Source organism: Columba livia, chromosome 4 (assembly GCF_036013475.1).
Source record: "Columba livia isolate bColLiv1 breed racing homer chromosome 4, bColLiv1.pat.W.v2, whole genome shotgun sequence".
NCBI classification, from domain to species: domain Eukaryota; kingdom Metazoa; phylum Chordata; class Aves; order Columbiformes; family Columbidae; genus Columba; species Columba livia.
In genome coordinates, this window is record NC_088605.1 from 73,947,921 (window position 1) to 73,963,666 (window position 15,746).

Below are 15,746 nucleotides of genomic sequence, written 5' to 3' on the forward strand. Positions count from 1 at the left end.
GTCTGCTTTCCTGTATGATCCCCCGAGAGCTGTAGAACGAGATCCGTGGTGCTGGTGCTGCAGTTCCCTGGGTACGCGCCGGGGCCTCCAGCCCGCTGGGAGCCCTGGGCTCGTGGGCATCGTACACCTCAATTCGGGCATAAAAGTAAATTTGAGGGTTGATTTAAATTTAGAGGCTGTTGTGCTTAATGATTTCCTAGTGAGTTCTGATTTATTACCTATACGGCACTGTACAACAGAGGAAAATCCTCTTTCTCTCAGAGATAGTTGAGCTCCCTCTCATTTCTCTTTTATATTTTTTGTTCTTAGAGCCTTGCCTTTTAGAGGAGAAATTAAAAGATGTGTTTCATTTGTGCTCTTGATGAAACGGACTGGAATGATTATCAGCTTAAAACTGTTTCTGTAAGGGCTGTATATTGACAGTCTTGTCATGGTTCAACATTTCCACTATTCTTTTTCAATAATTTCTGTCCAGCTTCCTCGGAGGAGCAGCAGTACAGTCCTATTCGCCTGCTGACATTTTTCTATACAGTATTTCCCATAGAAGGAAATGCCAGGTGTCTGCAACAGCAGATGCATTTTGTTTGATGGAGTGATTCTTTAAAACCATCACTTATTTTTATATCATCAGTAGTTTTTAGGGCTCGCCGCTGATTTCCTTTCTCTCCTTGCAGTTTGAACATGCCCTGACCTGGGTTCCCACATGTAATGCGAATGATCCATCACTATGGTTTGCACTGATCATTCATTTATTATCTTCTCTTATACTTTCTTGCCCTCTGTCTTCCCATCTCACTTTCCCCTTCACAACAAAGCCCCATCAGTACTGCCTGACCTCACTGCATGGTGTTCTTGTGAGCCCTTTTTTTAATTAGCATTATTATTACTTTTGGTTCTGAGTCATGCATGTTGCACCTGGCCATGAGCAGGATGCTCAACAGCATGTATTCCCTTTTTATCTCTTTTTTTAAAATTTTTCCTTGAGGAGACACATCACGGTGATCTGATCAATTTGTTGTAGGCAGTTTCTCTATATACATAGTGGGAGAAAGTATAAATAGCAATCATAGTGCCCTTTAGCCCATATCTCCCTGCTGGCCTGTGTTGGCGTTTTGGTTTCACTTGCTTGAAAAATGAAAGGATATGGTAGGTCAAGTTTTCTTATCTCTGATAGTTTCCTCTTGCTGTACTTTCTCGTTCCTGTTTGCTATGGTGGTTGCAATATAATCCGACCCAGCAAAAACATGTCTTGGTTGAACGTCAGCTCATGTGCTGTATGGTTTGTGCATCAAACATATCGCTTAGCAACAGGAGCTGCAAATACTTCTACCCAGCCAGCATATACTCAGGGTCCTGTTTTAATTAGCAACATCTCTGGCCTCATGCATTTGATTGAAAAAACTAAGCTGCTAATTAAAACAGTGCAATACTGTAATGGGCAACTTGACACAAGTGCACTGCTAGCTTTGTGTGCATCGCTATCATGATTTGGCATGAAGACACTTAAATTACCTACATTAATTTTTGTATTGCTTTCAACGTTGTAGCTCACAGCCTTCTGGTGAAAAAGCTGCCGTCGCACTGGGAGCCACAGCATTTATTCCTTGGCTGGAATACAGCTTCCCCACTAAAGTGCTGTAGTCCAAGCCTACAGGGAATTACCAAGTAAAATGTCTCCTGCCCATCAAAACCTGGTTCTTTTACATCGGCCAACAGAGGCTGATCCAGCAAAAGCCTCCTCATTAAGTCTCAGTTACTTAATGATGCCTTAATAAGGGTGTTCATCACACTACCTGGGCAGATGAGGCTTTTCAATGAGTTAATTTTTAACTAAGAGAGAAATGGAGAGTTTTCCCCACTGGTTTATGTTTGTTCTTCCTCCAAACCAGCGAGGTTGGGCTGCAATGTAAACCTCATCTCTCCAAGTTGGTGGCATTTTAATGCGATCTTTTCATTTATTCATTCATTTATTTGGCCGGGTATGGCTGCTTCCAGGTTTTGGAAGAAGCAATGGCCATGTCTATGATAGTAAGCTATTCCTTCAGACGTAAAGAAGAATTGGCTCGATTCCTCTAGGAAAAGAGGGGTCATCATGCAGGCGCACCCCAAATAAACTGGGGGGGGGTTGAGAAGTGATGGAGCAGCTGTGATGCTATAGGAGAAACGGTGGGTTCAAAGGGTGGTGGCGCCGAGGCCAAGTTGCCTGCATGGGACTTTCCTGCAAAACCTACTAACAAACCTGTACACTCAAACACTTCTTTCCTTTGTAGTTTTCCCCTCCATCACTCCCAATCTGTTTCTTTCCTTTTGGATGTTCCCTGCCTAATTTGTTTCTTTTCTGTTTTCCAGACTTTACTTAAACATTGCGTTTCCATTGATGTTATCAAAATTTCTGTGTTATTGTTTTCTGTTCGTTCTACAAACATCACTGATCTTTTTCTTTCCCCCCCTCTTTGGAATTCATAAGAAGATCCCACTTACGCACAGAAGAAAGGTATTCAATAAGTTGGAAGGCTTAAGTTTCATTACTTTTCCTAATGTTTAATTAGATAATATATAATATATCAGGACACCAGTGAGAGATTTGGCTTTGGCTTTTTTACTCACTATTGTTTTCTCTCTGTTCAATCCTACATCTCGGAATATTTTCAGAGTTTATAGTCTTTATTTCATGGTTCTCAATCTGAAGGTCTAAATTACATTTCACGTAAGTCCTACGTATCCAGCTTGCAAGGTCTATGTTTGGATGCTACAAATCTGAAATCCAGCAAAACTTGTTAAATTACTGAAGTAAGATTCAACGCTTTTATTCTACCTCCCAAATAAATTTTACCCTCCAGTTTTAAACTTGGCTGACTTAATGATTTTTTAAGTTCCTTCATGCAAATGGAATTCGTTTCTATATTGAAAGAAAAGCAAAAAATTAAGAGGATATCAGGCAATGTTCGTAAAAGCTTAAATTAACCCTTTTACTCATAGCCAATTTTCAGGTTATGACCCATTTGCTTTCACTTAAGTGTAGCTGAAGCAATTCATAAAGCTTTGCAGTTATAGTGAATGTCAGAATACTAAACTGAGTATCCACACTTGAAATGTGGGTCTAATAATAAATAGTTAGGGAGTCCAAATAGTGTATCAGATCTGTGGCACTCAGTCAGACCTCACATGGCAATAAAACATTGAGTAGATCAAGTGCATTATTTAGCAAATAATGTTAAAAAATGAATAGGATGAATAAAATCATTACTAATATTTAGCGATCAGGGAATATTTTAAGTCATTTTGACATATCTGTTACAAATTAGGAAATGCAGTGGAGACCAAAATTTTAAGCATACGTTTTAGTAACTTTTTATGTGTATTGATGAAGAACAAAACCCTCCCTTTGAGCCTGTTGTGGTTTACGATTATGTATATTTTTCCATTCTTATTTTATATTGAAGTGTAGGGCATTGTATTTCAGTTTGCTCATAAATTATATTTTCAGTTTTTAACTCTTCAGGAAATTAAACAGTAGCTGAAAAACATCAAATATAAGATCAACAAAACCAGCGTGGGTTTGTAATAAAGTAGTAGGGACAGTGACACTTGGGAAATATTAGGAAAAGAAAGAGACAGTTAGTTCTGTTTAAGTGCTTTTGGGGTAAAAAAGGATGAAAACAGTGTCTGGTGTATCTTGAGAGTACAATTCAGTGAGATTGTAGTAACTGAGATAGGAATATACCCCCCGTGTTTCCTGGAAAAGGCAGCTGAATCATTGCTGTTTAATTTAAATAAAGCGGTTACGAAAATATTTAATTCAGTTACAGCAGAATTACAGCCCTTTCTCCCACTCTTTATTGTCTAGAATTGGCCATTTATGCCCAAGTCTTTATATGTTTATATTTTTCGTATCTTTTTGCTGCATGACTGTCGACCTCCTGTTTTCTCAGACTCACCCTGTGCACTGTTTGAGGTCAAACTTGATCTTGACTGTGGTGTCTTAAAGTTACAGCGAGATCCATCCTGAGTTTCTATGTCATTATCTGCGATATTTGTTCCTACAGTTACGTCGCTTTCATTTGAACAGCTCTAGGATGTGCGAGTTTATTTTCAGGTTTGAAAGTCTTTTTTTGCAAAGGATGGCTATTTGATGGTCTCCCTCATAACGTGGGTCAGTTTGCTAGGAATTGGATATAGCAATTTTGAATTTTGTGCTTGATTTCTGGAGCGGTGAAGGAGGAAGCGTTATTGCGTTGTGTAGTGGTTTTCAGGTTTCCTTGAACCTCCAAGGCAGGAGTTGTCAGGCAGGGTTACCTGTCATTCAGAAACCTTTGGGAGAAGTCTTCATGATGGATCTTGGTATAATTGTGATAATTAAGTGAAATTGGTTTACTTACTATAATACAGTGGGAGACCCTTACTAAAAGAAATTCCTCATCCTGATAACTGAGTACAATTTGCTTTTTTGTGACAACATCCAAGTACCAAATACACAAGCAAACGCAGCTGAACTCCAGCTCTCTGTTCCAGCATATTTTTTTCTTTTAAGGCAGACGATTGCATGAAACCCAGAATGTGAGGGGTTGGAAGGGACCTGGAAAGCTCATCCAGTGCAATCCCCCCATGGAGCAGGAACACCCAGATGAGGTTACACAGGAAGGTGTCCAGGCGGGTTGGAATGTCTGCAGAGGAGGAGACTCCACAACCCCCCTGGGCAGCCTGGGCCAGGCTCTGCCACCCTCACTGAGAAGAAGTTTCTTCTCATATTTAAATGGAACCTCTTGTGTTCCAGTTTGAACCCATTGCCCCTTGTCCTATCACTGGTTGTCACAGAGAAGAGGCTGGCTCCATCCTCCTGACACTCACCCTATTTATAACCATGAATGAGGTCACCCCTCAGTGTCCTCTTCTCCAGCTCCAGAGCCCCAGCTCCCTCAGCCTTTCCTCACACGGGAGATGCTCCACTCCCTTCAGCATCTTTGTTGCCCTGCGCTGGACTCTCTCCAGCAGTTCCCTGTCCTGCTGGAACTGAGGGGCCACAACTGGACACAATATTCCAGGTGTGGTCTTACCAGGGCAGAGTAGAGGGGAAGGAGAACCTCTCTGACCTACTGACCACCCCCTTCTAATACACCCTACGATGCCTTTGGCCTTCCTGGCCACAAGGGCCCAATGCTGGCTCATGGTCATCCAGGACCCCCAGGTCCCTTTCCTGTGAGTTCACAAATTTCAAAGTAATTGTAATTTTGAGCAGGCCATAGCAGTGACAAGAAGGAATTTACATCTATGGAATTCTCTAACACAATCCATACCATTTCATGCTGGTTTTCAGAACTCTGCCTTCAGGTTTTGTAATCACTTAAATACTTTCTAACTAGGGGTAGGAAAACCCTAACTAGACCCTCCTTGCCTTAAGCTTAACCCAATTGCTTTTTATAGAAAATTAAGTGAAACGTGATTGGTTTTCACTTAACAGTAAGATTATGAAATGGATTTGAACACCGTTGTTGTTTAATGTTTCTTTTAGCTCTTATGTTTTGGGCACTGTTCATGTTGAATATCTTTTTGGTGTTTTGACTGTTTTCTATGCAACTTGGTTTCAGAAGTCATCAAAAAATATATTTGAAATGGAAAATTATCTTACATGGCTGAAAAAACACAGAGATTTAATGTGTAGCAGGAAAAGGATCATATACTATACTATATCAGATACATACTATATCAGATACTATATATATATATATGGTACTAAAAAAGCTAAAAAGTGCTCAGTCTTGGGCTGCGAATACCAAAAAACAGTATTTTTCAGCTTTGGGTACAAATGTGGCTTAGATTGGCGAACTGTGGTGTTCACATCAAGTTTCTTGTATTTAGAATTCAGAACAGCAGCGTATGGTTTGCAAATCCCTATAACTGTTTTTAATGTGTTTTCCACAGGAGCAACAGCTGCCGCTCGAAAGGAGGTTATAAGGAACAAGATAAGAGCAATAGGAAAAATGGCGAGAGTTTTCTCAGTGTTAAGGTAAGGGTTTGTGTTATTTCAGATCTTTTTAACCTTAAAGGACATCTTTGATTACTTAGACCACTCTCCTTTTAATCAAACAGCAAATTCTGTATTTTAGTATACCATCCAGCTGAGTTTTAGTGGAACCTTTTAAAGATTGTTTTGTTTATACAATATTGCTATTTATCACGGCTTTGAATAATCTTCCTTGGGGCTTTTGCTGAACATAAACCAGACAAACAAAAGGCATCAGCAAAGCAAATTGCAATTACCCTTTTTTGTTCCTTTAAAGACTACTTACTTACCAGGTGTGCTAATTAACCACTGCGAGGCAAGAGTTAAATGTGGAGAAACGGCATGTTGCATATGACATCTCGTTAAAAAGAAAGCCAACTGCCCCACTTTGTCACTCAGAATTTGCTACAGCCGTGGGTAAAGATGATTAAAGATGAAAAGCATTAGGGTCATTTAACAAAATATCCAGGAAATCTTTGTGCAGACGGCAGCAACTCGTTACCTTGGGCTGCGCTCCCCCAAACACACGAACACGAGTGAGTAATTGCTACCCAGTGTTTACAACTCTCCATTTGATGGTTCTGAGCAGAAGAGAACTCAACGTGCTGTACTGTGCTGAAGTCTAAATATAGAAAATACAGTTCTCCCTCCCTTTCAGCAGAGGGATGTTTTTCCCCCCTAAGGAAATCATATGTTGCTCTGCTGTAGTCAGTTCATGACCATTATGGTTAATGCAAAATCAATTTAAAAAAAAAATGAATTGGTGTGATTGTATGATTGATATATAAAAAAGAGGAAATAAAAACTTGAAGAATACACTCGTAATTTGAGATGAAGCTCTCAAACTTGGGTGATTTGAGAGGTTTCTGCAGCACACGAGCGGTGGGCAGGTTGTCAGCGCGGCTTCGCGTGGACGCGGCAGCTCACCCACGCCTTGCGGATTGCAGCAGCATAGCTTTAAATAGCGCGCTGAGATGGGGGACTTTGCACCTGGGGTTCCCAAAGTATTATATGCGAATTACTAGCGATGCACGAGCTACTTCAAAGTGGTACCCATTTAAAAAAATAAATGCTGGCGTCGTGCCTTTTCCCTAAACAAGACAGGGGAGCAATCAAATGTTTCCACCTGCTCCTGTGTACCAAGGCTGGCAGAGAGCCTGGAGCTGACATTGCCACCACCTACAGAAAGCAGCGTGATTATTCTTCTCTGATGATAAGTTGAGCAAACAAAGTTTGGGAAACCTGGCTTTCTCCTATAACTTGGAACTGCAGCTTGTGGTGTTTCGTTGAAATATAGGATTAATTTAGCAGGAAACCTGTAGTTAAATATACAGGAAGGCCTGAAACGGGATGCTCAGCTGGTATGTTTAGGTTTTGATGACATCACCTATATGTCAAAGACTGTTTCAAAGGGAACGTTTCAATGGTTTCGGGGTGGAAGAAGGGTACAGCGTAATTGTTGTGTGTGCCCTCTTAAATAATTTATGAAAATCAACGTTTTGAGGCACTGGTGGAAATCGGTCTTGATTGTTCCCTGAGAAGTGGTCAAATAAATCTGAGTTGTTCATGAGACCATTTTTTAACCCTACTGTGTGCATCCCAACATCTCCAGAAGACCAGAATGTGCTGGGTCGGGTAGAGGAGAAGCCAGGGGTTCACTCACTGAAGATGCTGCTCAACTTCTAGACAACAAAGATGACACGAGGTTAATCCTGCACATCCTGTTCCTGTAGAAACGCCTGGGTTATTTTTTCTCTCTTCCCAGCACCATTTGTGTGCAACACGCGAGTGTCCGATAACTCGTGTGTAACCTCGCAAAGACTGCAGTGCCACCATCCTCTAAACCAACCCACCCCACAAACCTTTGAAGTTCCTGTCTGTGTCGCTGCTGTTGCATGGAATTTATTTCACTAATTCACTAAAATGATCAGCGCCTCAGCTGATGACCTTCGAAGGACTCAGTCGAATGTCTCTTCTCTGAGCCGCTTTCCTTGACAATGGAACCTGAATGTAAAACTGAGATAATTTCAGCCACTTTAGTCTCAAAATCAGATATCAAAATAGTGTTGTATTAAGTTTCAAAGGTAAATGAGCCTTGCCAAGAACAGCCATCGTAGAAAGGTTGGCTTAAGCTCAACCTGTCATTGCCTCTCTGCGACTTTGTTTCTCAAGTCTGACTTTTCTTTGGATATATTTAGACAAGAAGAAGGTAAATAAAGTATTTAATCAGTTTACTTTCCTTTTTTTAAAACGGAAGTAAAGGACCTTTGCCTGCAGAGACAAATAAGAGAAAGCAGGAATGTTGGTGTGTAACTCTTGATGGTGAAAATACAGCGTTAATTCTGGAGGAATTTGTTGCGTTAGTTCTGATTGCTTAGGAAACCTGCAAGGAAAATGCTCACAGTTTGATTTTGACTATTACACGAAGAAAAGTCTGTACGAGGAGAATCATTTTCAAACTGAAAATAGAACTTGAAGAGCATATGTAATAGGTAAACAGGAGTTGGTTTGAAACGTGTCAGTAATTCAGGGCGCATAGATCTAAAGAAAATTGTAAGAGTATAATTGCTGAGAGACAGTTTTGATAGGCAAAACCACATTATCCTCAAGTGAAGGTGAAGCTGAATTCTGTCTTTGTGTTTGCTTCCTCCAGCTTAATGTCATTATATATTTCAAAGTAAAGCGCTTCAAAATAGGTTTCTCTCAAAGAATTGGGGTCAATTTTGCTGCTGAGAAAGTGTGTCATCACAGGCAGCATTACAGTGGCCATAGAAAGCTGTATTTAATGGCTTGTCTGGATAGAGCTGCTGTATTCTTCTTGCCTTATATCAGAAACGATACGTATTTGAAGACCAGCAAACCATCTTTAGGTTTCCTAAAACATGTTTCTTTACTCCAGTATGAATTTTAGCATACAAAACTATTAAGAAAAGTGCTGGTAAGGGTGGAAGTGCTTATTAATTTTAATGAGCTTTCAGCTGCTTTCGTTTTAAGTGGCTGATGATCATTAATAAATGATACACTTGAATGTTGGTGTAGACAACAGCAAACCAGCAATTTATGTTGATTTTGGACCGTATGGTGTAAGCGACTTAAATATTTTTTTGGCAATAACTACTCCTTTGGTCGTTCTATCAAGTTTGTAAGGAGATTGGAGGCCATGAGATCATTTCAGGTGTAGCTTAAGGTGTCTAAAAGGTGTTCTGTGGTTTAAAAATCAAACAAATAAGCAATTATTTCCTCTTTTCCTTCTGCAGAGAAGAGAGTGAAAGCGTGCTGACGCTGAAGGGTTTGACTCCGACAGGAATGCTGCCCAGCGGCGTGCTCTCTGGAGGAAAACAAACCCTGCAAAGCGGTAAGCGCGTTGGCCTGTGCGTGTCACTTTGTGTCGCAAATACAGCTGGTTCCTAACTGCAGAACCCAAGGAAAAGAACTGCGGCCTTCTCAGGAAAAAATAAAGGACACAACAAACCAGGCGGTGTGTTGCACTGGAGCGTTTGTGAGCAGTTCATGCAAGGCCACTTCTTAAGACTTACTATGTACCACTGATTTTCAAAGAAAGGAGGAAGCAGAAAGTCCCTGAAAATGAACTGTTCAGAATGGTAGCGCAGCACTGCCTGTGAAGTGTGTTCTTTCCACAGTTTACAGCATCTTTTGGGTTTTTTTAAAAAGCAGCCTTTGATACAGAGAGTACTGAAGGTTCAGCTTAGATAATGACACCCAAATTCGTATTTTATCTGATTTGTTCTTCCTCGTAGCATATCACCAATGGAAAGTAGCTCTAGAATTAGATTTTCTGTCCTAGCAATTCTAGGTGACAGCATGAGAACAATTTCACTCTGATTTAAGCCCAAGCGAAGGGAGGCTCTTACTGACACCGCATTTGCCTTGTACATAAACAAAATACAGATTGTCAGTTCAGTTTTATACCAAGTGCTTTTTGTTACAGAGAAATCTCTAAGTCTATAGTAGGGCTGTCTTTGAAATATTCCTTTTGGAATAAGGAGCTGCGAGGTATTTAATTTACTACAGTAAGCTCTCCTTTTTCTCTGTGTGTATTGCTGTAGAGTATATTGCAGGCACACAAGAACGTCTCTTGCTTACGGAGGTTCTGTTTGGCAGTAGATGTAAGAAATAGAAACGCTTTATAACCTTAACATAGTCTCAGCCTCTTGTTTTCCTGTTTCCTTCCTGGAGCTCGCTTTTCACTGTATTTTTCCCTTTACTGTCTCTTTTCCCTAGAAGATTCAGGTATACCGTGTTAAACCTTCTTTTCCCCTTCCCTTTTTGCTTTTTGATGACTTGTGTGTTACGGACATAGTAACGTTCTGCTTTGAAAATGCTGCAATATGATTCCACAGGATGCCTTTCTCCATGGGGTCGTGGTTTTCACCTAGATTTTTCTCCATAGAGTCGCTTTACATTGATCAGACAATCTGGTCCAAGGAAACTGCTGTTGTTGCCCTGGCAAAACATTAGGAATTGAAACGAATTTGAGAAAACTGCCTGAAGTTGTTGTTACAGTGGCTAAAAGGAAAATCTCCTCATACTGCAGTATTCTGGCTTAGTAAAACATTACTATACACAAGCTTCTGCATTAGTTAACATGTAGTACCCCATTCACCAAGCGATCTGACATTTACATAGTTTCTGTTAAGCACACATTCATATTACCATATGTATTAACAGAAAATACGAGTAGTACGTTCTGTTGTGGAAGAATACATTTTAATTGTCAATTTTATTTTTTCTAATGTGTCAGTGCTGGTTTGGATCTGGTCATTCATTTTAATTTCTCATCCAGTTATCGTGTTTCTTTTTAAGTTTGCATTGGTTTTATTCCTTGATTATTTTGCCATCTCTCTTGCTTTGTAGCTTGAGAGGCATAGATTTACCTTGGTGCGTGCTGGTGGGCTCCTCTAGTTTCCCCATGCAGCAAGATAATAGTACACATCTTTCAGTATTGATCCCAATCCATAGTTAACATCCTAACTACCAAAAATTTTTAAAAAAGGAGAAAATAAGACCAAAAAAAAAGAAGAGAAGAATTCCTGAAAACTTGGCTTCTTGAGCTATTCTCTAAACAAGAGAAGCTCTTGAAAATCAAACACTTATTTTTAAATATTTGAGCTGAACTATTGTTATATTGGATCGCATTTGCTGATTTGCATCAGCTTCCAAATCTCTGACCATAGAAACGAGTTCACGACCAAGTCGATAGCTGGAATTCAAATGGAATTATGTCTTTAAGAACAGTGAACGGTTTCAAAACAGCGGTAACACAGAGTGTATTCGCAACACTGCAGCAACCTCCCGATTACAAACTTTTCTCTCTCTGACCAGGCTTTGCAGTTTTGGAGATCCAGCAGCTTTCAGTGTTTTCTCTATGTGCTTTAAATAAAATATTAGAAGAAAGCTGTTTTCAGAGACCGGCTCAACAAAAAGGCCGCTTTACAGATGGAGCAGACTGGGCGGGATTGCCAGCAGAGGCAAAGCTGTGTGAGCAAACTGTCCCATGCTGTGAGGAGGTTTCTTTTAGTCAGGAGAGAGGAAAAGAAATCATTCTGAGAAGTGATATATCTGGCTCTTTTGCCTTTTACTGGCAACTAATACTTTTCAAGCTGACATCATCATGTATATGAATTTTGTGCGATGGCTTTATGCCACTTCTCGTCTCTTTTGACAGGGCAAATCAAACTGCTCTTATTCAAAGCTGGGAGAATTATACAATAAACTTTGCAGGTCAGATGTGCAATATGGAAGATGTTTTCATTTTGAGTTAAAAGAAAAGTACTCGAACGTGCCTCTGAAACCTTTTTGTTTGTGAAACTCCTGCTTCAAAACAAACTATAGCTTAATTCAATCTGCGAGTTATTGTTTTTGTGTAAGCATTTCTCTGTGTGTCTGTTTTGCCAAAATCCAGCACTTACAGTAACATTAGTGTTGTAGCTCCTTTGCTATTCACTGACTTGTTCTTAGAGTTAAAATCCTCTGCTCATTTTTCTCATTCGTTTTGCTACCCCTTTCTTCTCTTCAGCTACTGTTGAGGCTATTGAGGCTGATGAAGGTAAATTGGCCAGTCCCCTTTCTGTTGGTGCCGCAACAGATAAGGGCTCTGCTGGGTGTATTCATTTTGCTGTAGCTTGTACAGATTGTGTGGGTGTTGGGCTAACAATTGTGGCTCGGTATTAACCAAAATGTAATTGCTTTAAAGGGGAAAATGCTTTTGTCTTTTTTTCGTTACGTTTTTTTCCCATCGCTGTTGTGGTTTTCTTCATTCTGAAAGTGACAATCGCGTTGGAATCGCTGTATGTTGAGCTAAGCGCTGATTTACGCCACAGGAGGAGCTCAGGGCACTTGGATGTCACGGGACATGGCTCGTAAATGCTGTGACACATAGCCCAAAAGCCGAGTCTTGTCTCCACCTCAAACCACCCTCAGCAATCTCTGGTCAAGGAAAACACACAGCTTTTACAAATACTCTCTCTTTTTGTTGTGTTTTTTTTTCTTTTTTGCTTCAGTTTTTCTTTCTTTTAGGTCACTAGTAAATTTTTTATTGGTCTTTTGTTACAGTTTGGCATGTTTCTGTTTCTCTTTAAAATAACATAAGACATTTGTCTGCAAGATGTCTGCTTCTTCTGGTAGCGGCAGTTTACACACTGGATATTTCCATTAGAACAACCATTAACACCAGCACCATTTTGGCTACAAACACAACTGGCTGCCTCAGAAGGTTTCTGAATGCTTAGTATCAAAATGATGGTGCTTTATTGACAGACCTCTCATTTAACCCTCAAGCAATTTTCAACACCACAGTTAAAACCCGAGTAATCACGTTTTGCAATGTAGAGGCGCAATATTCATTCAGCGTTATACGGTTTTCGAAGAAGAATTTTCAGAATTCCCCTTTAAAACAAAATTCTTCAGTTGTATTTTGTTCTTGCCCCTCTCAAATTTTCTGTGGGTATTTTTCGTTTTAGTTAATTAAAAAAATATATAAATAAATCTGATGATTGCTGTCCGCTTGTAAGATATGCCCTTTTGGCCACTTTAATTTGTTTTTAATTTTTGTAAAGCAGTGAATACAATTACAGAATAAGCAAGTAAGAGAAAATACAACTGCTTTCTAAATAGCAGTGAGTAAGCTGCTATTTATGTTGGAATTATCTATTCCTATCAGCAATCTCTGATCTGCAGTGTGCATTCTCGTTGACAGTTTGGCTGTTTTCTGTGATTTTCTGTGACTATGTGTTGTGTTTTTTATACTCTCAATGTAAACTGCTAATACTCGTTGTCTGACCAGCAACTACCGCAGAGCACCTTCCTCAGTATTACAGTCTCCTCGAAACACCATTGATTGAACGTGCCCCCATTCCAGCAATGTGCACCCTTCAGGTTAATTCTTGATTTGCCATCCTTGCTAGTTAGATGCCGTAACTATAGGTGTAACAACTGAAATAATTCCCAATTGTCCTCTTCCAGATTCAGGGCCTGGTGACACCGACTGGGCCGTGCTGCTGGCAAGGCCCAGCACGTCACAAGTGTTTCGGCTTCAACGCGGCCGTCCATTAAACTGTTGCTTTAATGGGTTGGTCTAGGTGCTTGTTAGACATCTTCATTCATGTGGTAGAAGATCTAGTTAAAAAAAAAAAACAAAAAACAAAGCAAAAAAACCACACTTGAAACAAACCTCACTGCAGGGCCTGTTCTGTTTTCACAGCTCCATTCCCGCTCACTTGACTAATCACCATTATGATGTTGTTGTTTTCCTGAGTTGAAGTATAATACATGTTCAAACCCCTGTGCTTCGCGGAGTTCCAATATAACCTTTGGGAAACTGGCTTAAAGGAGCTAAATCCTGAAGCAAACAGGATCTGTTTTCACAGGAGTGGTCAGCAAAAATATTCAGCATGGAAATGGCTTTTCTCACCCTCCACAAAATGCAAGGAGTGGTAGATTGGTACCAGGGATGTTCCAGGATTTGGCGTTTGTTTGCTCAGGACTACATATTGGAAGGAGAGCAGGATTCCTTTGGGGTAAAGAGAAAATAAAGGGGGAGAAGGAATATTGAATTTGATCTTTGAAACTCCCGTACCCCCGGGAGTCTGCAGTTTCCTGGTACTAACGCACCATTTCTGCTCTACGGCATGTTAAGAGAGGGGCATGAAAAAGGTGTCGGTTCTGCACCGATTTGGTGCAGATGAGAGAAGAACACACAGAAGGCTGTGACAGATTAGCTACAGAGCTGTGACCCGCTGTTTACCTATGGTGATTTTTCTCTTTTGTTTTAAACCTAAAGACTTTCAAGTCTTCAATTAAAGAGAGGAAAAAACAACATAATATCCACACTCTATGAATACATTCCCTAGTCTGTGGCTGCCTTCTGAGGCTTGTGTGGCCTCTTCAGCATCGCTGCTGAAGGACAGATTGAAAGTCCTCAGGTTCAGTTGCAACTTCCATCCTTTGTCAGTGCGTTTCCCAATGTAAATTGTACATATATGCCAACAAATTATGATATTCCTGGTCCGTATTGCACTGCATTACAACTGTTTTGTTCAGGCTGCTTTCTGGCAGTTCAGGGGTGTGTTGGGGAGGGTAACTGTCCCGAGGGATCAACAGGCATCTTGCCGGCATTGAGACCATAAGGCAACCTGTTGTAGGGTCGCCCCAGATCTCCCATAGCTTTAATGCTTATGCCGCAAACTGGCCTCACCATGTCATCACCACCTGTAACTGGCCAGCACTTTTTCCCCTGGTCTTTAAAAGTCAAATGAAAGTTTTTCCTGTTTAAGGATGATAAGGCGAGCTGCGAGGTCTATAAGGCTGTAAGTGATGATGACAAATGCAAACTCACCAGCTGGCGGCTGTGCCTGAAGCCTCATTGCAAACTGTAGCTCCATGTCAGCTTCTTGGTGTCTTAAGCTGAACCCCAGTGGACAACAAAATGTTGGTAGTTGATGTTGTTGAATACAATAGTTGTGTTGCAAGAGGTGGTGGTGGTGAAACCCCAGTACGGTAAGGAGCCGATTGTGCTGTCAGATCTTCTCATTGCCGCCTTCGCAAAGAAGGACTTCCTCGCTCATTGCTAAGTTGGGGGAGAAGCCGCCGAGAGTTTTACGTTGCTAATTGTACTTTTTAATAATCCTTTATTCAGCTATCAAAGGATTTTCACCCCAGCATAAGATCACTAGCTTCGAAGAGGCCAAAGGCTTAGATCGAATTAACGAGCGAATGCCTCCGCGCAGAGACGTGCCATCCGATGCCAACCTTAACTCCATCAACAAGGCAATCTCCACAGAGACTAATGGCACGGACAGCAACGGCAGTAATAGCAGCAATATCCAGTGACCGCTGTCTGGGAGGGGGGTTGAGCTGCAGGGCGCCGTGGCATTGCTGCCCATCAGCAGTGGGATGTTCTTGCCTCTGATCATAGCTTACTTGCTCTGGGGGCCAGGTGTTGGATTCAGTTTACAAAAAATAAATAAAAATCAAAATAATCCTCTACGAAGAGATCGTCAACTTTAAATTTGGTGGGGGGGGGCTGGGGGAGAGAGAGACCTCCTTTGGATATGCCTTTAAAATGCTTATAAATGGAAGCTCGTGCTGGTATATATTGCGACGTTAGGGGAATGAACATGTTTTCCTACTGCATTGGGAGCGTCTAGATATGTTACTGAAAGGCCTTTTGTTATGTTACTGGACATGAAAACTTTAATTTCTTACTAACTATTGTACGTTTACAGTT

General features: G+C 40.7%; 1 protein-coding gene across 6 annotated transcripts in view; it reads left to right on the plus strand.

Moving 5' to 3' along the window:
* The window catches only part of PPP3CA (protein phosphatase 3 catalytic subunit alpha), a 164,529-nt gene extending 149,026 nt beyond the window's left edge, over positions 1 to 15,503 (plus strand). For 2 of the 6 annotated variants that reach the window (XM_065062850.1, XM_065062854.1), the window contains exons 11-15: positions 2,468 to 2,494; positions 5,920 to 6,004; positions 9,259 to 9,356; positions 12,039 to 12,068; positions 15,156 to 15,503. In XM_065062850.1, coding sequence (XP_064918922.1) covers positions 2,468 to 2,494; positions 5,920 to 6,004; positions 9,259 to 9,356; positions 12,039 to 12,068; positions 15,156 to 15,349 — 434 coding nt within the window. In that variant the 3' untranslated portion in view covers positions 15,350 to 15,503. The remainder of the gene's footprint in view (positions 1 to 2,467; positions 2,495 to 5,919; positions 6,005 to 9,258; positions 9,357 to 12,038; positions 12,069 to 15,155) is intronic. The other 4 variants (XM_065062853.1, XM_065062855.1, XM_065062851.1 and 1 more) reach the window with 3 other exon arrangements.
* The last annotated feature ends 243 nt before the right edge of the window (positions 15,504 to 15,746 follow it).